A 27347-nucleotide genomic window follows, 5' to 3' on the forward strand; every position below is an offset into this window, starting at 1 on the left:
GGCAAGCCCAGGCTCAGGTGCCCACCCGCAGGACAGGGACTTCCTCTGTGGTCCTTCCACCAAAACATCTGGGCTCCACCACCTCCCCAAGCACAAATGGCCATGCAGGTCGAACACCAGCCCTGAAGTGAGCAGGGCCCCCAGGGAGGATGGCCATCGGGGTCAGGGCAGCGTCCCTGCTGGCACCTGCCCCTTTGTGCGGCGGCAATCAGGGACCTCAGTAATGAGCTGAGCTGAACTCACAGTGCAGTTACCAAGAGAAATGTGCTCTTTGGGGGCCAGCAAAACTCAGTGGCCCAAGGAAGGCTACTTATGTCCATTTCATAGCCAGCTGCGAATTTAGGAAAACAGACTTTGCTTCTCGTCACTCAGCCCACCTGACCAGGTTCAGACACAGTCTGCAGCTGCCCGGCTCGCACCCCTGACTCCGCAGCGGGGTATGTGGGGAGCTCAGGGCACAGCAGGCCAGGCCTCCCCGTGGACATCCAGGAACCTGGTCAGGTCAGGGATCGGGCGGGGCCTCGGCACCGGCATTGGTGGGTGGGCTGAGTTCCTGAGGGCGCTGGCCCTGCCAGGCCTGGGAATGGGCTCCAGCCAGTGCTTTCCTCCTGGCCACAGCCCCGCCAGCTGCCTCTCCTCCCACTGACCCCAGACCCAAAAGAACACAGGCGGGTGAAGACCAGCTGCTGGCCTGGCCACCCACTCACCCAGAGTGGGGACGTCCACCTCCGAGCCGAAGCCGCTGGCCCGCAGTGTCTTCACAATCCAGTGCAGGGCTCGGGCCGTCTGGGCCACCTGGAAGGCACAGCCCGAAACACAGTGAGCACCTACCACCCACACGTATGGTACACACCCCACTGCCCACCGAGACCTCACTCCCCCAGCCAGGAGCCCCACCCCTGTCACTCAGCCCCTGCACACTTTGAAAGTGAGACACCACCTCCTCCCCAGGCAGCCACCAAGCCAGCCAGGATGCTGCCCCGGGCCCACCCTGCTTCCCTTGGGGGCTGCCGAGTCACACATCTGATGATGCAGCCTGCCCAAGAGATACAACAGTGGGACTGTCACTGGACTGGACAAGTCAGAGGACGGAGCCAGCATGAAGCTGCAGTCAGGCGGTTCTCCACCGCAGGGAGAGGTCACGGGCTGCCAAAGCCAGAGGTTTCCAGGGTTCCCGCACCTCCCAGGAGGAGCCTCCCCAGAGGCCGATGCAGCCCCCACAGGGGACAGCAGGATGTATCTCACCCATGTGGCTCAGAGCTGGGCACCCTGTCAGGGGTCCCAGCAAGGCCTAGACTGGGGGAGAGGGTGGCCTGGGCAGACCTCTGGGTGCAGCAGGCAGGACTGGTGGATGGTGGATGGTGGATGCCCCAGGAGCACAGGGCCCAGCTGGGAGCAGCAGCACTGGGTGGCTGAGCCATCCACAGGGTTCAGCGCTGACCACAGAGGCTGCTGTGGCCTCAGGGGCTGTCGTTGGAAAGCACGGCCCGGCCCAGCTGGTGGACGCTGATGGGGTGCGCGGGCAGACCCTCACAGGCCATCTCTAAGTCCTCCCCACCTCGGTCTCATGGCCTCTCCAGGGCTCAGAGGCTGGGAGGGACAAACACTCTGTTTCCTGGGAGCAGCCAGGAGCACAGCCTGGCCACAGAGGCCGCAGGACACACAGGAGCAGCTCGGTCACAGAAACGCTCGGGCAGGCTTTTCTGGAGGACACACAGGGCGCCTCTGCCAGCTGGGAACGGCTGCCCTGACGTTCTGGCCTCCTCCTCACCATCGCTTCTCAGAGCCCTACTCGGTGCCATCACATGGCAGAGCCGCCCACCAGGCCCAACAGTGGCACCTCCTGAACGGAGGCCTGGACCTCGGACCCACCTGCTCCTCCAGGGAGGCCAACCTCTGCTCCATGGAGCCCGACCTCTTCAGCGGGTCCAGGTCCAGCAGGTCCACCATGGCGTCAACCCTGAAAGAGGAAGCAGCTGAGCTGGATGCACACCAGGCCTTGGGGCCCCGGGAACACCACACCGCACTGCAGACGGCCCTGCATCAGTCTTCACTTCCTCTTCATATGAAACTATTTCTAACATGCATTTCTCCCATAGAACCGAACTGCCCAGGGCCCCAAAGGGAAAGACGTCTCAGCAGACGGACAGCCGAGGCTCACACGGCAAGCTCTGGCAGCCTGTCCGTCCCAGGAGAGGGGGCAGGTGAGCGAACTGAGGGAGGGCCAGGTGACAGGTCACAATGAAACTTCCTCTGGGCACAGCAGAGGTTGATTTGTTGTGGGGGTGATGTGGAGAGGCGCTGCTGTTCTGGGGATGTTTGGTTTCTGTCGTATTTTGCGGGGATTGTGGAGCAGCGCTGTTTTTCTGGGAGTATTTGGTTTCTGTCGTATTTTGTGGGGATGTGGTGTGGTGCTGTTGCTGGGGAATGTTTGCTTTCTGTCTTATTTTGTGGGGTTGTGGAGTGGCACTATTATTCTGGAAATATTTGGTTTCTGTCTTATTTTGCTTCACCCAGCCTTGGCCTGCTGTGTTTATGGTTAAAATAAGTCTGCGGCCAAACACGAGTCTCCAGCTCTCATCCACTGTCCCCTGGGCTCCCTCACTTCCTTGCACCCACTGCAAGTGATATTCTTATAATATATTGAGCAACTATTTTAGTAACACAGAAATTTTCTGGGGATATGTCCCACTTTAAACAGTTATCTAGGGAAAGGGAAGAAAATGATTTCGCGCCGGGCCTGGGAGTCTCCTTTCACCCACACTGCATTTTGCTTAATCCCACAAAAGCCGCTTAACTGCACCTGCTGTGTTTTCCCAGACAGCCTTGCAAACACGCGAGGGTGGTTACTGGCGCCTTCTCGGACCCGCGTGATTCCACCACCGTGAGATGCAGAAACTGTCTAGATTTGCAGACAGAGCTTGTCCTTGACCTCCAAGGCTCCAGCCCTGCTCTGTGGGCGAGGAGCTTTAGTGAACTCAGCTCACCTCAGTGCTGCAAGGTTATGGCACCCCAAGCTCATTCGCCTCCCGGGTCCCCGGCTTCCTCACTGGACCCACGGAGGGTCAGTGACCAGGTTAGGGCCCTTGGTGAGGGCCGAGCTCTTTCCTCACTTTCCCTGGAGCCCGTGTTCTGCAAGATCAGGTCGATTGAAGCACATCAGCTTCTGTCCCAGGCCCCTCTGTGGATGAGCCAGAGCTGCTGACCACTGGGAGTGACAGGTGAGCACACCAGCCAGCGGCCCAGCGGAAATACGTTCTGCAGGCTCATCTTGGGAAAACTTCCGTTCACACACAAATACGCATTAGAGTCAGGGTCTCACCCTATCACCCCGGCAGCCTCGAACCCCTGGCCTCAGCCTCCTGAGCAGCTGGGACTCTGTGACCCCAAGTACGCCACCGCACCAGGCTACTCTTTTTTTTTTTTTTTTTTTGTAGAGATGGGGTCTCACTATGTTGCCCAGGCTTGTCTCAAACTTTTGGCCTCAAGAAATCCCCCCACCATGGCCTCCTTAGTAGCTGGGATCACAGGCATGAGCCACCATGCCTGGATAGCTGTTATTTTTATTTTTTGTAGAGACGGGGGTCTCACTATGTTGCCTAGGTTGGTCTTGAACTCCTGGGCTCAAGCAATCCTCCCACCTCAGCCTCCCAAAGTGTTGGGATTACAAGCATGAGCCACTGCACCTGGCCTGAAAATTTATATTTTAGTTAAGTTTTTTCAACCTCAGAAAATAACTGGAGGCGCCCAACTTCCACTGAGCACCTAGGCTGGGAATAGGCAGCAGACCGACTCCGAGCTTTAAGACGTCTGGGATAGGGCAGGAGCTGAGCAGCATTTGGGACTAAATTGTTTTTTGAGGTGGAGTCTTGCTCTGTTGCCCAGGCCGGAGTGCAGCAGCACGATCCCGGCTCACTGCAACCTCTGCCTCCTGGGTTCAAGCGGTTCTCCTGCCTCAGCCTCCCAAGTAGCTGGGATTACAAGCGCACACCACCACACCTGGCTAATTTTTGTGTTTTTAGTAGAGATGGGGTTTCACCATGGTAACCAGGATGGTCTCGATCTCCTGACCTCATGATCCACCCACTTCGGCCTCCCAAAGTACTGGGATTACAGGCGTGAGCCACCATACCCAGCCTGGGACTGATTCATTTGGGGCCCAGCTCACTCCCTTAAGGCAGGAGGCTGCAAAATTGCTGGGGCCTGCATTCCAGGCCACACCGCTGGCCAGTGGTGGACGCTGAACCACCTCTCTCACTTTCCTGGGCCTCCACTTCCTCGTGGGTAAAAGTGGAAGGAAAAATACCTCCCTGTGCAAAAGGGTTGAGTGAGATGATGCAGGTGAAGGGTGTGGTCCTCAGTGAGCCCTTAACACACTCCAGCCATTGTATTCCAGCCCTGACTATGTTGGTCATCAGCAGAGCTGTGGCCTTTCAGCTTCATCCTGACATGCGGAGGCCGCCTCTCCCAAGCACCTTCCCCCAGCATCTGGGCCCTGGGCATGGCCACTGCTCAAAGTCAGATGTCCCAGACGAGGCCATCCATCAAAGCTGTGCTTGGCCAGAGCAAGTAAGAGAAGGTTCTCAGGGCACTGCATGGCCCCAGGTCTCTCCTCTGTAAGTGGACCATCAGAGCCAAACGTCAGGCTGAGCAGGCCTGGAGACCAGCGACCCCAGCCTCCTGCAACCCTGCCAGGCCAGGAACTAGCAGCAGTTCCAGAACTGCATAGGATTTGCTGAGTGCCTTCTAGGCACTGGGCCTGCTCTACATCCCACGATACTATGGGGAACGTGTGGGACTCTGTCCCTACTCTCACATGGAGCCTGGCTGGTAGACATGACCCAACCCACAAACCCACCAGCCAACCAACCAACATCCAGATTCCAGAAAGACAAGGCATGGGGACAGGGTGGGTGGAGGGCAGGAAAGGCCCTCCAATGAAGTGAGGCCTGAATAGAGAGAGACAGCAAGTCCTGACTCTCTCTGGGAGAAGACTGTTCCAGGCAAAGAGCATGCCAAGGGCTCAACTGCAAGTCATCGTGCCCAGACTCAAGCAAAGAGGGCACCTGTATCTAGTTCACTCAGAATGGGAGCTAGAAGGGGCTTTTACATCAGCTAGTTCATTAAGGTCCTCGCATTGTCACCATCATCATTACCATTGCCATCACAATCACCATCATCAACATTACCATCATCACCACATCCACCATCATCACCACCACCACCAGCACCACCACCATCATTACCACCACCACCATTACCACCACCACTACCATCACTGCCACCACCATTACCACCATCAGAAGCACCATCACCACCACCATCACCACCATTTCCATTACAACCATCAAAATCACCATTGTCACATCACCATCACTACCACCATCACCACTACCACCACCATCACAATCACCACCACATCACCATCATCACTAACATCACCACTACCACCACCACCATTACTAACATCATCACTAACATCACCACTACCACCACCACCACCATTACCAGCACAACCACTACCATCACCATCACCACCAACATCACCACTACCATCAACACCATCACCACTACCACCACCACCACCAACAGCACCAGCACAACCAATACCATCACCATCATCACCACCATTGCCATCACCACTACCACCACCACCACCAACAGCACCAGCACAACCAATACCATCACCATCATCACCATCGCCATCACCACTACCACCACCACCAACAGCACCAGCACAACCAATACCATCACCATCATCACCACCATCGCCATCACCCACCACCACCATGACCATCACTACCACCACCATCACCATCACCACCATTACCATCACAACCATCCTAATCACCATCACGACTACCATCATCATCACCACCATTACCGCTGCCACCACCACCATCACCATTACCCACCACCATCACCATCATCACCATCACCATTACCGCCATGACCATCACCACCATTACCACAATCACCATCATCACCACCACCACCATCACCATCATCATCACTGTTACCACTACCACCACCACCATCACTACTACCAGCACAACCACTACCATCACCATCACCATCACTATTACCATCATCACCAATACCATCATCACCATCCTCACCATCACCACTACTGATATAATTTGGCTGTATCCCCACCCAAATCTCACCTTGAATTGTAACTCTCACAATTCCCATGTGTCATGGGAGGGACCCAGTGGGAGGTAACTGAACCTTAGGGGTGGGTCTTTCTTGTGCTGTTCTCGTGGTAGTGAATATATCTCATGAGATCTGATGGTTTTATAAAGAGGAGTTCTCCTGCACAAGTTCTCTCTCTGCCTGCCGCCATCCACGTAAGATGTGACTTGCTCCTCCTTGCCCTCTGCCATGATTGTGAGACCTCCCCAGCCATGTGGAACTGTGAATCCATTAAACCTCTTTTCCTTCCCAGTCTCAGGTATGTTTTTATCAGCAGTGTGAAAATGGATTAATACAGTAAATTGGTACCAGCAGAGTGGGGCGCCGCTGAAAAGATACCTGAAAATGTGGAAGCAACTTTGGAACTAGGTACCAGGCAGAGGTTGGAACAGTTTGGAGGGCTCAGAAGACAGGAACATGTGGGAAAGTTTGGAACTTCCTAGAGACTTCTTGAATGACTTTGACCAAAAAGCTGATTGTAACATGAACAATAAGGTCCAGGCTGAGGTGGTCTCAGATGGAGATGAGGAACTTGTTGGGAACTGGAGCAGAGGTGACTCTTGCTATGTTTTAGCAAAGAGACTGGTGGCATTTTGCCTCCACCTTAGAGATTTGTGGAAGTTTGAACTTGAGAAAGAGATGATTTAGGGTATCTGGCAGAATAAATTTCTAAGTGGCAAAGTATTCAAGAGGTGACTTGGGTGCTATTAAAGGCATTCAATTTTATAAGGGAAGCTGAGCATAAAAGTTTGTAAAATTTGCAGCCTGACAACAGGATAGAAAATCCCATCTTCTGAGAAGAAATTCAAGCCAGCTGCAGAAATTTGCACAAATAACAAGGAGCCAAATGTTAGTCCCCAAGACAATGGGGAAAATGTCTCCAGGGCATGTCAGAGGTCTTCACAGCAGCCCCTCCAATCACAGGCCCAGAGGCTAAGGGAAGACCCATGGGCCGGGCCCAGGGTCCCCATGCTGTGTGCAGTTTAGGGACTTAGTGCCCTGCATCCCAGCCACTCCAGCTGTGACTAAAAGGGGCCAAGGTACAGCTTGGGCTGTTGCTTCAGAGGGTGCAAGCCCCAAGCCTTGGCAGCTTCCATGTGGTATTGAGCCTGCAGGTACACAGAAGTCAATAATTGAGGTTTGGGAACCTCCACCTAGATTTCAGAGAATGTATGGAAATGCCTGGGTGTCCAGGCAGGAGTTTGCTACAGAGGCGGGGCCCTCATGAAGAACCTCTGCTAGGGCAGTGCGGAAGGGAAACGTGGGGTCAGAGCCCCCACACAGAGTCCCTACTGGGGCACTGCCTAGTGGAGCTGTGAGAAGAGGGCCACTGTTCTTCAGACCCCAGAATGGTAGCTCCACCAGCAGCTTGCACCGTGCACATGGAAAAGCCACAGGTACTGAATGCCAGCCCATGAAAGCAGCTTGGAGGGAGGTTGTGCCCCGCAAAGCCACAAAGGTGGAGCTGCTCAAGATGGGAGCCTAGCTCTTGCATCAGCGTGACTTCAATGTGAGACATGGAGTCAAAAGAGATCATCATAGAGCTGTAAGATCTGACTGCCCCACTGGATTTTAGACTTTCATGGGCCCTGTAGCCCCTTTGTTTTGGCCAATTTCTCCCATTTGGAATGGACATATTTACCCAATGCCTGTACCCCCACTGTATTTAGGAAGTAACTAGCCTGCTTTTGATTTTACAGGCTCATAGGTGGAAGGGACTTGCCTTGTCTCAGATGAGACTTTGGACTGTGGACTTTTGGGTTAATGCTGAAACAAGTTAAGGCTTTGGGGAACTGTTGGGAAGGTATGATTGGTTTTGAAATGTGAGGACATGAGATTTGGGAGGGGGCAGGAGCAGAATGATATGGTTGGGCTTTGTCCCCACTCAAATCTCATCTTGAATTGTATCTCCCACAATTCCCATGTGTTGTGGGAAGGACCCATTGGGAGGTAATTGAATCATGGGGCAGGTCTTTCTCATGCAGTTCTCATATAGTGAATAAGTCTCATGAGATATAGTGGTTTTATAAAGAGGAGTTCCCCTGCACAAGTTCTGTCTCTTTGTCTGCCACCATCCATGTAAGACGTGACTTGCTCCTCCTTGCCTTCTGTCATGACTGTGAGGCCTCCCCAGCCATGTGGAACTGAGTCCATTAAATCTCTTTTTCTTCCCAGTCTCAGGCATGTCTTTATCAGCATGAAAACAGACTAATACAACTACTACCATCAATACCACCATCACCAGCATCGTCCCTACCACCATCACCATCATCACCCTCACCATACCACTACCATCACCACCATCACCAGCACAACTACTACCATCACCACCATCACCCCACCACCACCACCATCACCATCACAGCCACCATCATCACCATCGCCACCACCACCACCACTACTCGTAAGTAAGAGTGATGATAAAAGCACCAGGCCACGTTAGCAGAGCCCTGGCTATGGTTCAAGCATATGTGCTCATTTCTTTAGAGTCAGGACCCCACTGTATTCTGGAAACAACTCCAAGGTGTCAACAGGGACTATCGTGTCTCCATCTTACAGACAAGGCTAGGGAGGTATGGAAAGGCAGGAGTACATACCTGTCTCTAAGGTGGAGGGCACTTGGCCTGGTCTGTCCAGAGCCCACAGTCTTGGGCATCCCTGCCAGTTCCAGGTATGCCCGTTTGTGACTACAGGAACCTCCATACTGCCATAACTAGGTGGCACTGTGTCCATATTCCCCTTCCTCCTCTCATGCCATGGTGAGACGCACACTGAGAGCAGGACACTGGGAACAGCCCTTCCTGCTGCCCACTGCTGGGCCGTTAGGCCCTGCTGACACTTAGCAGGGCCAAAGGGCTGGCAGTGGAGAGAAGGAAGCAGAAAGATTTTCCCCCAACACTGACCTCGCACCCTGCAAAGAAGCAAAGTGGGAGGAGCCGAGAGGGAGGATGGTGCTGAGCGTGGCTGACCTCAAGGGCTGGGCTGCCGAGGCCCTGCAGAAGCTACAGTAAGGCTGTGCACCAACAAGCTCACAGAGCAAACCACCCCCAAACCAGCCTGGACCCCATGTGCACATCCCCCCAGGCCTCCAAGCCAGCTCCTATGGGCCAACCTGCCCCTCCTCCAGCCACCGAGGCTTCCCTCCCAGCCTCTGACCCAGTGCCCTGTGGGGCCCAGCCTTCCTAAGGACCCCAGAGGGCCCTGGGTCAGCTGCGGGCACAGGCCCAGATGCCTGCAACATTGCAGGGGCCACGGGGTACAGTGTTCCCTCGCCGGTGAGGCATTGCTGGGCCTCGCCACGTGGAACATGTACTCATGGTGCCTGTGGACCTGCAGGAGGTCCCCTAGAGGCTCCCCGCCCCCAGGCCCGCCCGAGCCCCCGTACTTATTGCTGATGTCCTCGATCTTCTGCTCAGGCCGCTGCTTTTGCTGGAACTGCTGATTCTGCAGGTAGTTCTCCTTCAGGTAGATCTCCCAGGATAGCAGGGCCGCCTCCTCGTTCTTCTCCAGTTTGTTCTCTGTCAGGGTGGGAGGACAGACCTGGGGATCTGGAATCCTCAGGACGGTGGGCCCTGAAGCCCTGACCCACCCGGTGGTTGGTCCTGAGTGGCAGGAAGAGCCCTCCGCACACCTGCCCCGGGGGAGCCTCTGGGCTCGGTCCCCACCACTTGCTCAAGGCCAGCAGAAGGGGAGCAGCCTGAGTGGCCTGCAGGCCTGCCGAGCGTCCAGGGTTCTGGGCAGAGCTGCCACGCCATCTCCACCCCCTCTGCACCCAGGCGGCCAGGAGATTCAGGAGAGGCACTGAGACTGACGTACTGAGCTGCTTGTGCCTCTTGGCCGGAGTCTTCAGGATCACCCTCTTGATGAAGAGCTGCAGGTGGCTGAGGAGGATGAAGGGGGGCGGTGCGGCAGGGCGGCTGTGGTACTCCTCGATCAGGTCATGGCGCTGGAACTTCCAGATCTGGTCCGTGTGCTCCTGCACCTGCTGGAAGGTGTAGCTATCAGGGAGGAGAGAGCGACACCTCGAGGTCAGGGTGTTTACCTGGAACAGACCCCTCTCACCGCCCGCGTACCCACTGTGATGCCACAGAGAGCAGAGCCACACCGTGTGCCCACTCTGATACCACCGAGAGTAGAGCCACGCCACACAGGAGGCCAGCTCCAGGCACAGAACTCAGCCCACAGACCTCACAATTCCAGGCTTCCTGGGAACCAAGGCAAAAAACAGGAGAAGCACACAGACTTTCGATTTTATAAGCCTCACTGGTGAATAACACAAAGTGGATGTTTATCAGGAGACAGACACTGTCTGGCATTGAACTCTAAGAGTTGATCTGCAGATTCTGACAAGCACCAGAGCCAGACCCCCTAGAAGTGCATGTGGAAGGGGCAGGGCTGCAGGGGCCTCCTGGGTGTGTCTCAGGGTGACAGGCACAGAGCCCTCCACAACGGGAGCTGGCAGTGTGGGTGCCATACTTGCTGCAGGAACTGTGTCCTGCCACCAGCCCCTTGGCCTCGAGATGACAGTCCTGGCCCATGCTCAGTTTCTCTCAACGTTCAGAACCCATGTTAAAGCAAAAGGTGGCAACCTCAGAAGCTTAGCCAATGAAACAAGAAGAGAAACAGTTGGTTCCTAATAAAACCAGGAACAAAAGGATTTTCAGAGTCCCGGATAGCACAGGGCCTGTCTGCAGAGGTTGGGAAGGGCTCTGAGGGCCTAGGAGGTTTTCTGAATTATGGGGGCAGCATGGGGAGACTGGGCTTTCTGTGGGCCATGACGGTTCCGCATCCATGCTGGGCTCCTCAGCTCCACTGTCAGGGCCAGGAATTGGCCACGGAACCCCCAAAGCCAACCCAGGGGCCCACCAAGACCCTAAACACCTGTGCTTTCATTCTGCGTGGCCTCCTGGTTCCCTGGAGTTCTTTTTTATGCTGCCTCTGGGTGTGAGGTCCTCAGCATTTAATTTGTTCTAAGTTTAAAACCTGCAAGAGCAAACTGGAACCCCCAAAGCCTGGGACCCACAGCTGCTGCGGCTGATCAGAGACGCAATCCCAGAGGACCACGTCCACCAGGGGCCAGATGGACAGCCACCTATTTTGTCCTTCTTATTTCAAAAGCAACATTAGCAAATAATATTCCAAAAGTTCTATGATAAAACTGCATGCTTCAAGACACTAAGGATTTAAAGAAAATGCTAGACATTTCCAAAGAGAAGGAACAGCCACTGCATGAGTCTCCTGATGCTGCTGTAGTGAACCGCCACTGCCTTGGCAGCTTAAAGCAATCAGACTCTTCTCGCAGTCCTGGAGGTCAGGAGCCTCACAGGGCTAAAACCAAGGTTCAGCAAGGCTGTGCTCCTCCCGTCGGTCAGGGGCCTCCATGCCTTGCCTTTCCTACCTTCCAGAGGCTACCAGCATTCCTGGGCCGGAGGTCTCACCTCCCCCCAATGCCCATTTCCATCGTCACATTCCTTCTCTGCCTCCGTCTTCCACGGCCCCTCGTGATGATGTCGGGCCCGTGCAGATAACCCTGGATAATTTCCCATCTCAGGATTCTCCACTTAACCCCATCCTCCCAGTCCCTTTTGTCATATAAGGCCCCATAGCCACAGGGTTAGAGTGTGGACATCCCTGGGGCTGTTATTCAACCTGCCACAGATGCCACAAACACCAGGCCCAGAGGAGGTGGACACGTGTGTGCAAACCCACAAAACCAGCAAAGCACGTGAAGACGGGCAGATGAAGAAGCCCCTAATGGCGCGGGAGGGCGGACACGGAGCCGTCCACAGATGGATCAGAGCTCAGGGGAAGGCGCCACAGAGCCAGCGCCCTCCGAGGCACACGGTGGGGACAGCAGGAACACGTCTAGGGCTGGGGAACTGGCCCCAGAGAGCTAAAGAACCCAGCAACTAACAGAAATGCTCACACTTACAGATGGCAGACAGGGAAAGAAACCACTTGCTGGGATGCTGAGACTCGCTCGCAGGAGCTTTTAGAACTGGCTGAGGTCAGCTGGAACCAACGTGGGCAGTTGGAGTCTGCAGGGCCCAAGTTTGCTGACGCCACAGCCCGAGTTTCCACCCCGGGGTCCTGGTAACTCAGCCCAGATGTGCACACGAGACCCATGAGGAGACACAACTTTCCAGAGCCCCCTTTTCTTCCACCAGCCACCTACTAATCCACGAACCCACCCCCGAACCTTCCCTAATAGAAACACTGCATTAAAGCCAGCGCGGGGGGACAGACGTGAACTGCACCCCGTCTCCTTGTGGATTGGCCCAGAAGAAAAGCTTTTCTTTTCTCAAAAACCTGGTGTCACAGTATTGGCTTCCTGCACATCGGGCAGTGAGCCCTTTTGCTCAGTCACAGGGAGACACAGGCAGAACCCTCGGAGTGATGAGGGGACAGCACTGAGCAGCAGCGGCCCCAGCATGCCCCCAGGTAGGGCAGTGAGCTCATGGATACTGATGCTCCTGTGCAAAAGGAACGAGGCTGACACCAACATCCCTGCCCCGCGGGAGGAGGCTGCCTCCAGGAGACACCTGCGCCATGAGCGCAGGGCCTACGTGGATCCACCTGCAGCACCGCAGGTCCCCAGCAGCCACAGGGACAGACCCATGCCAGCTCAACAGATGCAGCAGTGACCACGGACAGTGGCTGTGCACGCTCCACCAGGATATCAGTGGAGCGCCTCTGTGCACCAGCCATCCACACTGTCCACAAGACCCTGGAGACAGCTTGGCCACTGCGGCCCAGGAACGCCGTCCACCCACCCGCCCGCACGCCAGCCCCACCCAGGCGCTCACTTGAACATGGCAATGAGGAGGTTGAGCAGCAGGATGTTGGTGAAGAGCAGGTAGAGGCAGAGCAGGAGGACCGTCAGCCACTCGGGGAAGGCGGGCCTCTGCTGCGTCACGTCACTCTCGGGGCACTTGGGTTTGTAGGGGTCGGTGCCGTTGGGGCTGCAGTGCTCCGGGTTGAAGTTCACGCCTGGCGTTGGGAATGGGGGTGGGTGAGCCAAGAGAACAACACAGAGTCAAGAGGATCCTGGCAGGAGGGGACCCTCGAGGCCTCCAGTCACTGCCAGGTCCCCCGCAGGCCTGATGCCACTCATCTGGGTGACCTCAGCTGTCACCTCTGGGCCTGAAGTCCAGAAGGAGGCATCTGTCTCCAGCCAGAAACAGGTAAGAGGCCCCGGAGGCAGAGCTGCACCCAGGCTGGCCCGTGCCTCCACCCAGGGTACGCCACCCACCAGGGCACTGCCAGGGCCCCAGCCAGGGTCAGCACCAGGTCCCAAGCCTGGGGAGTTCAATTCGGTGGGAAATAATTTAAAAGGAAACGCAAGGAGCAGTGGCTCACACCTGTAATCCTAGCACTTTGGGAGGCCAAGGCGGGTGGATCACCTGAGGTTAGGAGTTTGAGACCAGCCTGGCCAACATGGTGAAACCTTGTCTCTACTAAAAATATAAAAATGAGCCAGGCATGGTGGCACATGCCTGTAATCCCAGTTACTCAGGAGACTGAGGCAGGAAAATCACTTGAACCTGGGAGGGATGTGGAGGTTGCAGTGAGCTGAGATTGCACCATTGCACTCCGGCCTGGGCAACAAGAGCAAAGCTCTGTCTCAAAAAAAAAAAACAAAAAAACAAAAAAAAAAAAAAAACACAGAATTGAAAAGGAAAAACAATTAACAACTATCTCAAAGAGAAGGGAGAGAAGGGAGAGAAGGGAGATGTGGAAAAGGGAAGATGCTGCTAAGACAATGCATGGACAAGTGAAACGGGTGATTGTGAAGCAAAATAGCATCCTGCATGCATAGAAAGTAAGGGCTGTTTAATATGTAACCAGCTTCTACCTTAAACAAATCTCTAAGGAAACATAGGAAGTTGTTAACAAAGGTTAACTCTGGGAGGTGAAATTATGAATAACATTCTTTCCTTACACTTGTCTTGAATTTTAAAATTGCTCAACAATGAGCAATGCAGTCCTGGCTAATCAAACGTATTTTGAATGCGTTACTAATTTTCTAAGATAGAAACTCACTCTGATGGCTATAAATTCCTATATTTAAAAAGAAGAGCTAAAATTATTAACGTAACTTTCCACTGTAGCAAACTAGAAAAAGAAGAGCAAACCACCCTTTCACAATAGAAACACTCAAGAAGATAGGACTCAAAGAGAACCTCTTTGATTGACAGGACATTTACAAAAATCCTGCAGCTAACATCATACCCAATGGGAAAGACTGGATGCTTTCCCCCAAGACAAGCCAAAAGCAAGCAGAAGGAAGGAAATAATGAAGATTAGAATATAAATGAGATCAAGAAAACAAAAACAATGAAGTCAACAAACCAAACTCAGTTCTTGAAAAAGAGCAACAAAAAAATACTACCTTGTAGCTAGACTGATCAAGAAAAAAAAAAGAGACAAGGCTCAAATCGCTAAAATCAGAAATGAAAGAGAGGATAGTACTACTAATCTTACAAAGGAAATCCTAGAGAAAATTATATGCTAAGAAATTAGATAATCTAGAAGAATGGACAAATTCCTAGAAAGACACAAACTACCAAAGGTGACTGGAGAAGAAATAGAAAATATAAATAGACCTGTAACACATAAGAGATTGGATTAGTAAGGCAAAAACATCACGCAAAGGAAAGTCCACACTCAGAGGAGTTCACTGGTGAATTCTACCAAATGTTTACAGTAGAATTAAAACCATTCTTTTACAAACTCTTGCAAAATATAAGAGGGGGAACTACTTCCTAAACCATTGTATGAGGCCAGTATTACCCTGACACCAAAACTAGGCAAACATATTGCAAGAAAAGAAAACCGCAGACCAATATCCTTCATGAATGTAGGTGCAAAAATCATAAAAAAAAAAAACAGCTAGCAAAGTGAATCCAGCACCAAATAAAAGGGATTATTCACCAAGACCAAGTGGGACGTGTCCCAGGAACACACAGTTGGTTTAACATTCGAAGATCAATTGATGGAATGCACCATATTAATAGCGAAAGGAGCAAAAACCATCAGAACATTCGAATAAGTGCAGGAGAAGCAGCTGACACGGTCTACCACTCCTTCACAATAAAAACACTCAAGAAACTAGGAATAGAAGGAACTTCTTCAACCTGATAAAGCACATTTACAAAAGCCCCACAGCTAACATCACACTTAATGGTGAAAGACTTGTTCCCTAAGATCAGTGGACTCGTTGTCTAAAATCAGGAGCAAGGCAAGGATGTCCCCCGTTGTCCCTTCTGTTCAACATTGTACTGGAGGTTCTAGCCAGGGCACTTAAGCAAGAAGAAGAAATAAAAGGCAACCAGTTTGGAAAGGAACAAGTAAAACTGTCTCTTTTTGCAGATGACATGGTCTTGTACATGACAAATCCACTAAAAATCTATTAGAACTAATAAATAAGTTTAGCAAGGTTTCAGGGTTCAAGATCAATCTACAAATGTATTTCTATATACCAGTCATGAACAATTCGAAATGAAATCAATAGGACAATTCTATTTATAACAGTTTGGAAAAGAATAAAATATTTAGGAATAAATTTAACAGAAGAAGCGTAAGACTTATTACTGAAAACTATAAAACATTATTGAGATAAATTAAATAATTAAATAAGCAAAAACACATCCCATGTTCACAATCAAAATCACACATGCCCTTTTTGGAGAAACTGATGAGCTGATCCAAAAATTATTGTGAAGATAAGGGATCCAGAGGCCAAAGCAATCCTGGAAAAGAACAAATTAGGACTCATACTTCCGAATTTCAAAATTTACTACAAGGCTACGCCAACCAAGACAGTATGGTCAAAACTTACTACAAAGCTACACTCACCAAGATAGTGCAGTCCTGGCACAAGGACAGACATCAGTGGAACTGAACTGACACTCTAGAAATAAACTCTTATGTTAATGGTCCACTGATTTTCAACAAGGATGCCAAGAGGCTTCACTGGGGAAAGAACAGTCTTGTCAACAAATAGTGCTGGGACAACAGGAGAGCCACAAGGAAGACTGACCCTTACCACACACCAGGCCAAACAAAAAGCGAAAGCTGTAAAACACTTAGTAGAACACAGGTGTAAATCATGGCCATGGTTTTCAGCTAGGACACCAAAAGCACAATGATCAAGGAGATTGATAAGTTGAATGTCATCAAACGTTCAAAAGTTCGTGCATCAAATGACACCATAAAGAAAATAACAAGTCAGCCCACAGACTGACAAAAACAATTCAAATCATACATTTGGTAAGAGACTGGCATCCTTATGTAAAGAACTCTTACAACTCAATAACATAAAAGACAAATAACCCAACTGAAAAATGGGCAAAGACGGCCAGGCGCAGTGGCTCACACCTGTAATCCCAGCAGTTTGGGAGGCCAAGGTGGGTGGATCACGAGGTCAGGAGATCGAGGCCATCCTGGCCAACATGGTGAAACCCTGTCTCTACTAAAAATACAAAAATTAGCCAGGCATGATGGCAGGTGCCTGTAATTCCAGCTACTCAGGAGGTTGATGGCATGTGCCTGTAATCCCAGCTACTCGGGAGGCTGAGGCAGGAGAATTGCTTGAACTAGCGGGGCAGAGGTTGCAGTGAGCTGAGATCACACCACTGCACTCCAGCCTGGGCGACAGAGTGAGATCTCGTCTCAAAAAAAAAAAAAAAAGAAAAAGAAAAAGAAAAAGAAAAATGGGCAAAGGGCAGGAAGAAACATTTCTTCAAAGAAGACGTACAGATGGCCCAATTAGCACCAGAGGAGACGCTTGACATGGCAGGTCCTTAGAGAAATGCCAGTCAAAGCAACAAGGAGAGCCACTTCCCACCCACTGGGATGTGAGCTTTTTTTTTTTAATGGACAATAACAAATGTTGGCAAGAAGGTAGAGAAACTGGAATCCTGGGACTGGGCAGGCAGGAATGTGGAATGCAACAGGCTGTCTGGAAAACAGCCCGGCAGGTCCTCAAAAACTTAAACATGGAGTTCTCATGAGCCAGCCACGCACTCCCAGGTGTCTAAGAGAAGTAAAAACATACCCGCACAAAACCCTATAACAGTTCATGCTACGTTATTCACAGCATTTGAAAAGTGGAAACGGCCCAGTGTGGTGGCTCACGCCTGTAATCCCAGCACTTTGGGAGGCCGAGGCGGGTGGATCGTCTGAAGTCAGGAGTTCAAGACCAGCCTGGCCAACACGGTGAAACCCCATCTCTACTAAAAATACAAAAATTAGCCAGGCGTGGTGGCGGGCACCTGTAATCCCAGCTACTCAGGAGGCTGAGGCAGAAGAATCGCTTGAACCCAGGAGGCAGAAGTTGCAGTGAGCCGAGACTGTGCCGCTGCACTCCAGCCTGAGCAACAAACAGAGTGAGACTCCCTCTCGGGAAAAAATGAATGAATGAATGAATGAATGAATGAATGAATGAATGAAAAGTGGAAACAACTCATATGTCCACCAGCTGATGAATGGATGAATAAAATGTGGTGTGTCCATACAGCAGGGTCCTATTCAGCCATAAACAGGAAGTAAATACTGATACACGATGATGAACCTTGAAAACATGATGTCAAGTGAAAGAAGTCAGACACCAGAGACTGCCTATTACATCATCCAGTTTCTATGAAATGCCCAGAAAAGGCAACTTGCAAGTAGCTTCGTGGGTGGCTGTGGCTGAGGGGAGGGAACGGGAGTGGCTGTGAGTGAGATGCAGGGTCTTCTCAGGGTGATGCCAATGTCATAAAATTAGATTCTGTAAAGATACTGTAAACCACTGACAGGTACACTTCATCCAGGTGAACGTTCTCTCAGTGAAGCTGTTGAAAGAAAAAAACCTTCTATATGGAAAGTGTTCTATCTGGCAGGCACGGTGGCTCACGCCTGTAATCTCAGCACTTTGGGAAGCCAAGGGGCGGATCACTTGAGCTCAAGAGTTCAAGACCGGCCTGGGCTACATGGCGAAACCTCTGTCTCTACAAAACATACAAAAATCAGCCAGGTGTGTTGGCGTGTGCACATGTAGTCCCAGCCACGCGGGAGGCGGGTGGGAGGATGACTTGAGCCCAGGAGGTAGACGTGCCACTGCACTCCAGCCTGGGTGACAGAGCAAGACCCTGTCAAAGAAACGGAAGGGAGAGAGGGGGGGAAGGGGGGAGGGAAGGGGAAGGGAGAGAGGGAGGGAAGGGGGGAGGGAAGGAAAAGGAAGGGGGGAGGGAAGGAAAAGGAAGGAGGGAGGGAAGGAGGAAGGGAGGGAGGAATGAATTCTCTCCATCAAGAGAAGGAAGTTATTTCTGATTGAGGTGACAGGGAAAGGGGAAACAGGGTGACATTCCATTTTGGGGGGCTGTCAGCTGATGCCCCAGGTGCCCTCAGCCCACTCTGACCTCTGCGTGGCACCACCCACCCCCACCCCCACCAGGCCCCCCCTCCTCCCTCCCCTGGGCAGTGGGAGCCCCTTCTACTTCCTGCCACGGGAGCTGGGGAGTGAATGTCCCCAAGGAGGACGCCGGCCAGGTGGGAACTGCAGGACCCCCTGACAGAGCCGGCCTCACTCCCACTCAGGCTGTGGCCCCTTTCCAGCCTCTGTCCTGCTTCCCCCACCCAAGCTCCCATGGCGCCCGGCTCCTACCGTCGATGTAGCCCGGGATCTGCCCGAAGATGGTGAGGTAGGAGTGGTAGACGGCCCCTCGGAACAGCCAGTCCACCCGGCGCTCGTTGTGGATGAGGATGGCCTGCTTGGCCACCCCAAAGGACACCACCCACACGGCCAGCAGGAAGAGGAAGAAGAAGACATCCTTCATCTGCAAGACAGAGAGGCGTGTGGGCTACACCCTCCCGCCCCCGACGCTCACTGGGCCCAGAGGCAGGCCCAGCAGCGGTGGAGATGGCACTGCCACTCACAGCACAGACGCAGCATGCGGGAGACTCCCAGGAGCAGCCCTGGGGCTGCCTCCGCACTCTCGTGGACGGCCGACATCTTTGTGCTGGCACCACAGAGACAGGACGAAGAGGGGTCAGACATAACCGTGACCCCAGGAGGAAAGCTCCTAGAGCTGAATCAGAGGTCAGGAATGAGCGGGGATCAGAAAGGAGAATGAGGGAAGGTTTCCTGGAAGAGGCGACTCACAGGCAAAGATACGAGAAGGGCATTCTTGGGAGCCCAAGGGGCAAAGCAGGACAGGGGGCCAGCAGGTGTGCTTAAGCCCTGGTCTGAGCCGCAGGCAAGGGGCCTGCCCTCCCCGAGGCCCACCCTGGGCTGCAGGCCACGATGGAGCTGGTGCCCCCGTCCCCTTACCATCCGCTTCACAATGATGATCTTGGGCCCCAGCGTCTTACTGACGGTAAAAATGTGCATGAGCCGGAGACAGAACAGGATGAAGTCCAGAGAGAGGATGACGCGCCCGGGATACAACGTCGCCGGGATGAGCCTGGCCGCCAGGCAGAAGCACACGCACCTCAGCCACCCGCCACAGTGGCCCTCGGAGCTGTCCCCCGCCACTCCTCCAGCTGTCCCCGCCCAGGTGGGCCCTGGAGGCAAAGGGCTCTGGTGGGCCCTGCATCCCAGGTGTTCAAAGCCGGCATGAGATCGAGGAACAGAGCCTCCCACTTCTCTTCAGAAAGGTCTGGACGCCCAGCCCCACAGGACAGTCTGGCATGGGGGCACCCTAGGGAGCCAGCAGGTAGCCAGGGCTCTCTTGCCTCAGAGAAAGGGGGCCGTGGCCTCGCAGAGACCCGAGACCATCACAGGCAGTGCAGTGACCCCACAGCAGGGAGGTAGAGGGAGAAAGGGGCAGCTGTGTGTCCGTGGAGCTGGGACAATTCCAATGGTTGCCATCCATGGCCCCTAGCACATGGACAATCTCAGCTCTGCCAGGAGCTCTCATGCCCCTTCTGTGCTCCCTCGACAATCCCAAGGGTAGGTGGGACACTGTCACCCGGACACCCGTTAGATGACAATCCAGGGTTCACAGAGGAGCTGAGCCTCGTCTGGTACGGCTGACTCCGGGCCCGGCCTGTGCTCATCCCCTGCGGGGCTGGCTGCCTCAGACAGGGGCACACCATTGGGGTGAGGCCACTCACCTGCAGGTCAGCCCTGCCACAAAGAGCAAGATCGCACCGACGTCCAGCTTATTCCAGAAGTCACTGAAGTACAAGGCTGCCTTCTTCATCAGCCCGCACTCGTCAGGGTCATAGAAGAGCTACTGGGAAGAGGGGCGGTGGGGAGGCAGACATACTGTCACTCTTACTATCCTCACTGTCACTGTCACATCACTATCCACTATCATCATCACAATCACTGTTGTTACTATCACCACTGTCACTATCACCACTGTCCTCGCTGTCACCATCACTGTCACATCACTATCCACTATCATCACAATCACTGTTGTTACTATCACCACTGTTACTATCACCACTGTCCTGTCACCATCACTGTCACATCACTCTCCACTGTCATCATCACACTGTCACTATCATCACTGTCACTATCACTACTGTCCTCACTGTCACCATCACTGTCACATCACTATCCACTATCATCACAATCACTGTCACTATCATCACAGTCACTGTTGTCACTATCACCACTGTCCTCGCTGTCACCATCACTGTCACATCACTCTCCACTATCATCACAATCACTGTTGTTACTATCACCACTGTCACTGTCACTATCACCACTGTCCTCACTGTCACCATCACTGTCACATCACTATCCATTATCATGACTATCATCACTATCACTATCACCACCATCCTGTCACTGTCACATCACTCTCCACTATCATCACTATCATCACAATCACTGTCACTATCACTACCATCACAGTCACTGTTGTCACTATCACCACCATCACTCACTATCACCACCGTCCTCGCTATCACCATCACTGTCACATCACTATCCACTATCATCACTATCACTATCATCACAATCACAGTCACTGTCACTATCATCACTATCCTGTCACTGTCACTATAATCACTATCACCACTGTCCTCACTGTCACCATCACTATCCACTATCATCATCAGTCACTGTCACTATCATCATAATCACTATCACCACTATCCTCACTGTCACTGGCACTATCACACTGTCACTATCATCACTATCACCACTATCCTGTCACTGTCACATGACTCTCCTCTATCATCACTATCACTGTCATCACAGTCACTGTTGTCATTATCACCACTATCACTGTCACTACCACCACTGTCCTGTCACTGTGACATCACTCTCCACTATCATCACCACAGTCACTATCATCACTATCACTGACACTGTTCATCACTATCCTCACTGTCACTGTCACATCACTCTCCACTATCATCACAAAAACTGTCACTATCATCACTATCCTGTCACTGTCACATCACTCTCCACTGTCATCACTATCTCTATCATCACAATTACTGTCACTGTCACTAGCACTATCACTATCATGACTATCACTGATGCTGTCATCATGGTCAGCAAATCCGAACATTGGTTCTGGTCTGAAGAGAGCTGGGTCAGTGAGGGAGATGGGAACAGGACGTGGAGGAACAATGCGGAGTAGTGCTGGCAGCAGCTCCCCTGGTGCCCTGCTCACTCAGCACCTGTATGTGCGTATATGTGTATGTACATATATTCTGCATGTATGTGTGTATATGTCTGAATATGTGTGTATGTGTGTGTGTGCAGGTATTTGTGTATGTGTATGTATGTATATGTGTGTGTGCACTGTGTGCATACATTTGTATGTGTGTATATGTGTGTATGTATTGTATGTGCGCATGTTTGCATGTGTTTCTATGTGTCTGTGTGTATATGTATGTGTATTTTTCTTGTGTGTGTACGTGTGTATATATGTGTATGTGTCTGTGTGTTCGTATGTGTATGTGTACGTGTATGTGTGCATGTGTATGAGCTTGTGTGTATATGTGTAGGTATGTACGTGTGTGTATGTGTATGCTTATATGGAGATGTGTATATTTGTGTGTGTATGCATGTATATGCATGTGCATGTGTGTGCATGTATGTATGCATGTGTATGTGTTGTGTACATGTATGTGTATGCATGTGTGCTGTGTGTGTGCATGTGTACATGTGTATATGTGTATGCATGTGTGTAATGTGTATGTATGTACATGTATGTTTATGTGTATATTTGTGTGTATGCATGTGTGTGCATGTGTGTATGCATGTGTGTATGTGTGCACATGTGCATGTGTGTATGTCTGTATATTTGTGTGTATGCATGTGTATGTGTATATGTATGTGTATATGCATGTGTGTGTGCATGTGTGTATGCATGTGTGTGCATGTGCACGTGTGTATGCATGTTTATGTGTGCATGTGTGTGTATGCATATGCATGTATGTGTGTGCCTGTGTAATGTGTGCATATGTGTGCATGTATATGTGTGCATGTGTGTGTGTGCATATGCTTATGTGTGCATTTGTGTGCATGTACATGTGTGCATGTATCTGTATGTGTATGCATGTGTGCGCATGTGTGCGTGTGTGTGTGTGTGTTGCAGCAGCCCCCTCCTCACTGTCAGGCGCCAGCTGCCTTCCCACAGGGATGTTTGTTCTGTTGGGGGCCACATCGCTTCTTCAGCAGGCCAAGAGTGCAGGACCCTGGTAGGAGCTGTGGGAACCCCCATTTGGTCTGCTTGGCAGGAGTCCCCACACCCTTCCTAGCCACAGGCCCCAGGACCCAGCAGCTGGACAGGTGGGGCAGGTGACCAGCAGGACCAACCAGGGCCCTCCCCGGATCACAGACAGACGCAGGGAGTAGGAAGTGCCCTCTGCTCTCAGGCTGCTGCCCATGGGGCTGGGGCTAGGGGTGCATGGAGGCCTCCAGAGAGGCCTCGTAGAGAGGGTCTAGTGGCAGAAGCCATGTGGCAAGAGGAAGGCCAAGGAGAGCCCAGCAAAGCCAGGGCCACAACACAACTCCCAGGCCCCGCCCAGTCCTGGCCCTGATCTTCCTTCCTGGGGGTGCCAGTGCCTCCCCGAGGGCCCCAGTAGGCAGTGGTATTTACACAGTGCACACCGCTTTCTAACTGGGGGCCTGGTGCTCCACCAAGGTCAGAGAGCACAGATGAGTCAAAGCCAGGACCACTGCCCTGTGGCCAATCCCACCCCCTCACCACTTCCCTGAGGGTCCCATGGGCCTAGTTCCCATTCACCGGCTGCCAGCAGGTGCAGGCACCATAGGGACACGGTGGAGACCCCACACAGTAAGGGATTCGCCCCACCTGGAGGGCAGCTTGGCCTCGCCCAGCTCCAGGGAGGTAGCCTCTGAGCCCTTGGAATGTCCATATGATGAGGCTCTCCTTGTTTACCTGGGGCCTGGGCCACGCCAGGTAGTCCCACAGTGTGCTTTGGGTTGGGGTGGGGCCCTGGGCAGTTTTCAGTTTGACCTTTGGAGGGCTAGAGACTGAGGTCAATCATGTGGTGTCAGCCGCGCCTCTGTGACTGACCTCTAGTAGACACCAAGGCCCGCGAGCTTCCCTGGGGACCGTGCCTCCATGCCTGAGGCCACACATCATCACTGGGAGGATGGAGTGCCACCCACCCCTCCACAGGGAGGGGCTGCCAGGATGCCCTGGGCTCAGAGCTGTCCTGGATGCAGCTGTGTCCCTCCCCCTGGCTGCTTTAGTCTGTAGACTTTTGCTTAATAAACCGTAAGTGAGCATTGCCACTCCCCAGCATCTGTGGGTCCTTTTGGCTAGTTACTGAATGTGAGAGGGGTCTTAGGGACCCCCCACCTTGCATAGCTCTTCCTGGGGGAGGGGACACACCCATTCAAAGTCCACAAGGTCAGGGCATCCACCTGGAGCTGATCAACTGGTCTCCAGGAGGGGAGGATGTCTGGGCTGAGGGAAAGCAGGGAAGCAGGCACAGTGGGCACGAGGAGGGAGGGGCCCCAGCCACCCATTTTGGGGAGGGAGCACTGGCTCTGCCCAGCTCGCAAGGGGCTAGGCAGGCTAGGTGGGGTGGGCTCTAAGCCCTGGGTCCCCTACCAGAAAGCAGCCAAGTGGGCGGCCCCGGGCTGGAGCGTGGAAAGGCGGATGGGGCTGTACCTGCCGCGTCTCCTCACACACCAAGGAGAACAGCCAGAGGTAGATGGCACACTCGCACCAGGAGGGCGTGGGCTGGAAGTCCACCATGAGCACATAGGCGAACAGGCAGAGGAAGGCGAAGTAGGAGAGGATGTTCAGGTGGAAGACGACCACGGGCGCGGTGAAGAAGGCGCGGGCGCGGGCCACGGGGCTGCTTACCCCCTGCAGCCTCTTCTCTCTGTGGCCGTCGCAGTGGAGAGGAGACAGTGACCGCCAGGGCCAGGGTCCTGACCTCCACAGGCTTTGGCCACCCCATGATCCCCCGTGCCCCTCAGAGAGATGTGCTTTTAGGGGCAAAAGCACTCAGGGATCCAGGGCCAGAACAGCAACTCCAGGCGGAGCCAGCACAGCGCAGCCACCAGAGTGGGGCTGGACCCCACAGCCCAGCAAAGTGAGGACACAGGGATGCCCGCTGACACCCTGCCCATGGCCATGACTCTCATGGCTGCAAACAGGGAAGCCCAGCCTGCCCCAAGCCCAGCCTTGGGTAGACCCCAGCTTCAGAGCTCCCGGTGCTCAGTGGATGCTCAGGCCTTAGTCACCCTCCTGTAAATGGGGACAGGCTTTCCTCACCATCCTCACTGGGGGCAGGGCCGACCACACTCCCCCTGTGGCATACCCTGATCCCGGGGCCGCTGGAACGGGAGCAGAGGCAGCCATCAGTGAAACGGCTCTGCCACCCTCAGGACAGCATAGGAGAAGCCAGCACTGCTTTAGGACACCTGAGCCGCTCCTCCCTGCCTCAGTTTCCCACCAGGATTCCTGAGCATTCAGGTACCCATCGTGGCCATCAGGAGAAAGGGAAGGAGGTGGGCAGTATGGCCTGTGAGTTGCAGAAGGGGCTCAGCCACCTCGCTGGAGTCTTGAATCTGCCCTGACTTCCAGGAGACCCTGAGCCTCCATCCAGCCCTCAGTAAACCACAGCAGACCCCACAACGTCCCAGCAAGCCTCTGAGGAGATGCAGGTGGGGACACCAGGCCAGGCCAGGTCTTCAACCATGGCCAGCCATGTCCTCCTCCTCCTGAAGGGAAAGCGATTACATCAATACAGGCTCTGCAGCTGGGAGGACAGGGAGGCACTCAGCCGCGGCTCACTGCCCCTACCCTAGACCTGCACTTACTGCCTGAGCCCCAGACTGGCTCAGGTCTGCAGTGCTGGCAGGAGCAGGAGACCATCTTTCCTGGCCTCCCTGACCCCAGGCTGCTGTGGCCAAGGGATGGGCTCCCCAGCATCATGCGATCAGCGCTGGGGCTGGGGCTGGGGCAGGGCAGGTGCTTCCAGCACGTGGGGCCCTGCTCTGCTTCCCACCCCCATCTCTATGGCCCCAGGATCAGGCACAATTCTGAGGACACATGACTTGCTCCCAGCGAGGGGATCTGGGGAAGGTCCTGAGCCCCCAGGAGCCCCTCCCACAGCCCCGCAGTCCCGCAGCCCCGCAGCCCTGCAGCACCTGAAGGAGATGAGGCCGGTGAGGAGCAGCGGGAAGGCCAGCATGCACAGGGTCACACGCCACAGCCCGTTGTCCACACAGAGCTGGCCCCACCACACCTTGGTCAGGAAGGCCTGCGGATGGGGGCAGTCTCAGGATGGTGGTGCCCAGCCCTGTGCCCCAGATGGTGCCCATCAGCTGTCTGCTGAGGACTCGGGGTGCCTAGTGGACAGAGCTGCCTGTAGTCTCACAGCAGAAAGTGGTGAAAACACAGAGCTTGCCCGGGGGCATTTGGGTGCCCAATCCCACCCTTCACATGACCTTGAGCTATGGGACCCCATCTCTGCTGGCTTCTAAGGCCCCGCAGTTGCAGGCTGTCGAGCGCTGGCCCCTCTGAGCTCTGCAGTGGGGGACAGGACCCCTCTGCAGGCCCGACACAGCCCAGGACACGATGGGAGCTCATGGACTTGGCAATAGCTCGGAGCTCCAAGGAAGCCCAGCATGCAAGGGGCACTTGCTGTGGGCCAGGCCCCACCAGGGGTGCCAGGGCGATGCTGAGGGCAGCCATGCCCGGGAGCCCCTGCGTCTCCAGGGAGGACACGCCGTGTCCCACTTATCCCTTCAGGAAGAGAGGGCAGACACTGTTCCCAGAGCCACCTGGGCTTCTAAAGAAGCCTGCTGCTCCCAGATAGGAATGTCCGTGGGGAGGTGAACTGTGACCTCCGCAGCCACCAGCTCCTGCTTTTGCTTCACGTTAGTTTCCCTGTCTGCAAAATGGGAGGCCAGAGCCTGGAGCAGGTGGCCAAGGGGTCAGGCGCTGTCCCCGAGCCTCTGAGGGCCCTGAAGCCCGTGTGAGTGTGCGTGCCGACTGCGTGAACAGGAGGCTGTGTCCGCCCTGAAGGCACCACAGGCATCTGTTTCTGGAAGGCGCCCTTGGGAGGTCACCTGGATGCCTCCATGAGACACAAACTTCATGTCCTTGGCCTCCAGGGCAAGCTGCAGGCAGGTAGTCTTCCCCCAGGCCTCGGACACGCGGATGAGCAGTTTCTGGGCTCTCTCTTCATCCTTCCGGTAACATTCAGTGAAGACCCCTGGGCGGAGACATAAGACCCCGTCAGAGAAGCAGGTCACAATCACTGAGCCCTGGGGACGAGTCAGAGGGTAACCACTCTGGAAAGCACCACCAGGAAACAGGGAAGTGTACAGGGCAAATGTGAGGCTGATGTCTCAAAACACCCGGGCCCGGGGAAGAGGACCCCAGGGAGAGGGCACATAGGGCTGGAACCACCTCTACAAAAATTACAACAAGGAGAAAATTATGACGGGGACAGAGAACTGACCTAACCAACTCCATCTTGCTTCTAACCTCCAAGGTCCATTCCTGGGCACAGGCCACACTAACTTTGAGAGGAACTTCGTTTATAGTTTAACTTCCAAACAAAGATGATAGTAACCCTTTCCCAAAACCAACCCCCTTCTTGCCGGGGACCAATCTGCCTTTGTAAGACTAACAAAGTAGCCACAAATTAGAAATTACAGTTTAGGAGTCATACAGCCAGAGGCCACAAGATTCCAAACCGCACCA

General features: G+C 53.6%; 1 protein-coding gene and 1 long non-coding RNA gene across 6 annotated transcripts in view; one reads left to right on the forward strand and one right to left on the reverse strand.

Moving 5' to 3' along the window:
* The window catches only part of TRPM2 (transient receptor potential cation channel subfamily M member 2), an 87525-nt gene that overhangs the window by 15881 nt on the left and 44297 nt on the right, over positions 1-27347 (reverse strand). For 4 of the 5 annotated variants that reach the window (XR_013414786.1, XM_028845266.2, XM_028845267.2 and 1 more), the window contains exons 15-25: positions 26708-26853; positions 25784-25896; positions 24294-24510; positions 20296-20414; positions 19511-19643; positions 18845-19016; positions 13002-13185; positions 10012-10193; positions 9581-9713; positions 1873-1960; positions 708-795 (exon numbers count right to left, since the gene is read on the reverse strand). Coding sequence is in view for 4 of the 5 variants with exons in the window: in XM_028845266.2 (XP_028701099.2) it covers positions 708-795; positions 1873-1960; positions 9581-9713; positions 10012-10193; positions 13002-13185; positions 18845-19016; positions 19511-19643; positions 20296-20414; positions 24294-24510; positions 25784-25896; positions 26708-26853 (1575 nt within the window). In the remaining variant the exon portion in view is untranslated. Of the gene's footprint in view, positions 1-707; positions 796-1872; positions 1961-2803; positions 2954-9580; positions 9714-10011; positions 10194-13001; positions 13186-18844; positions 19017-19510; positions 19644-20295; positions 20415-24293; positions 24511-25783; positions 25897-26707; positions 26854-27347 lie in introns of all 5 variants that reach the window. The other variant, XM_077995470.1, reaches the window with a different exon arrangement.
* On the forward strand, positions 79-12503 carry LOC144339634 (uncharacterized). The gene is made up of 3 exons (XR_013414882.1): positions 79-496; positions 2100-2204; positions 12130-12503. It is a non-coding gene; the product is annotated as an uncharacterized LOC144339634 (long non-coding RNA).

Source organism: Macaca mulatta, chromosome 3 (assembly GCF_049350105.2).
Source record: "Macaca mulatta isolate MMU2019108-1 chromosome 3, T2T-MMU8v2.0, whole genome shotgun sequence".
Taxonomy (NCBI): Eukaryota; Metazoa; Chordata; class Mammalia; order Primates; family Cercopithecidae; genus Macaca; species Macaca mulatta.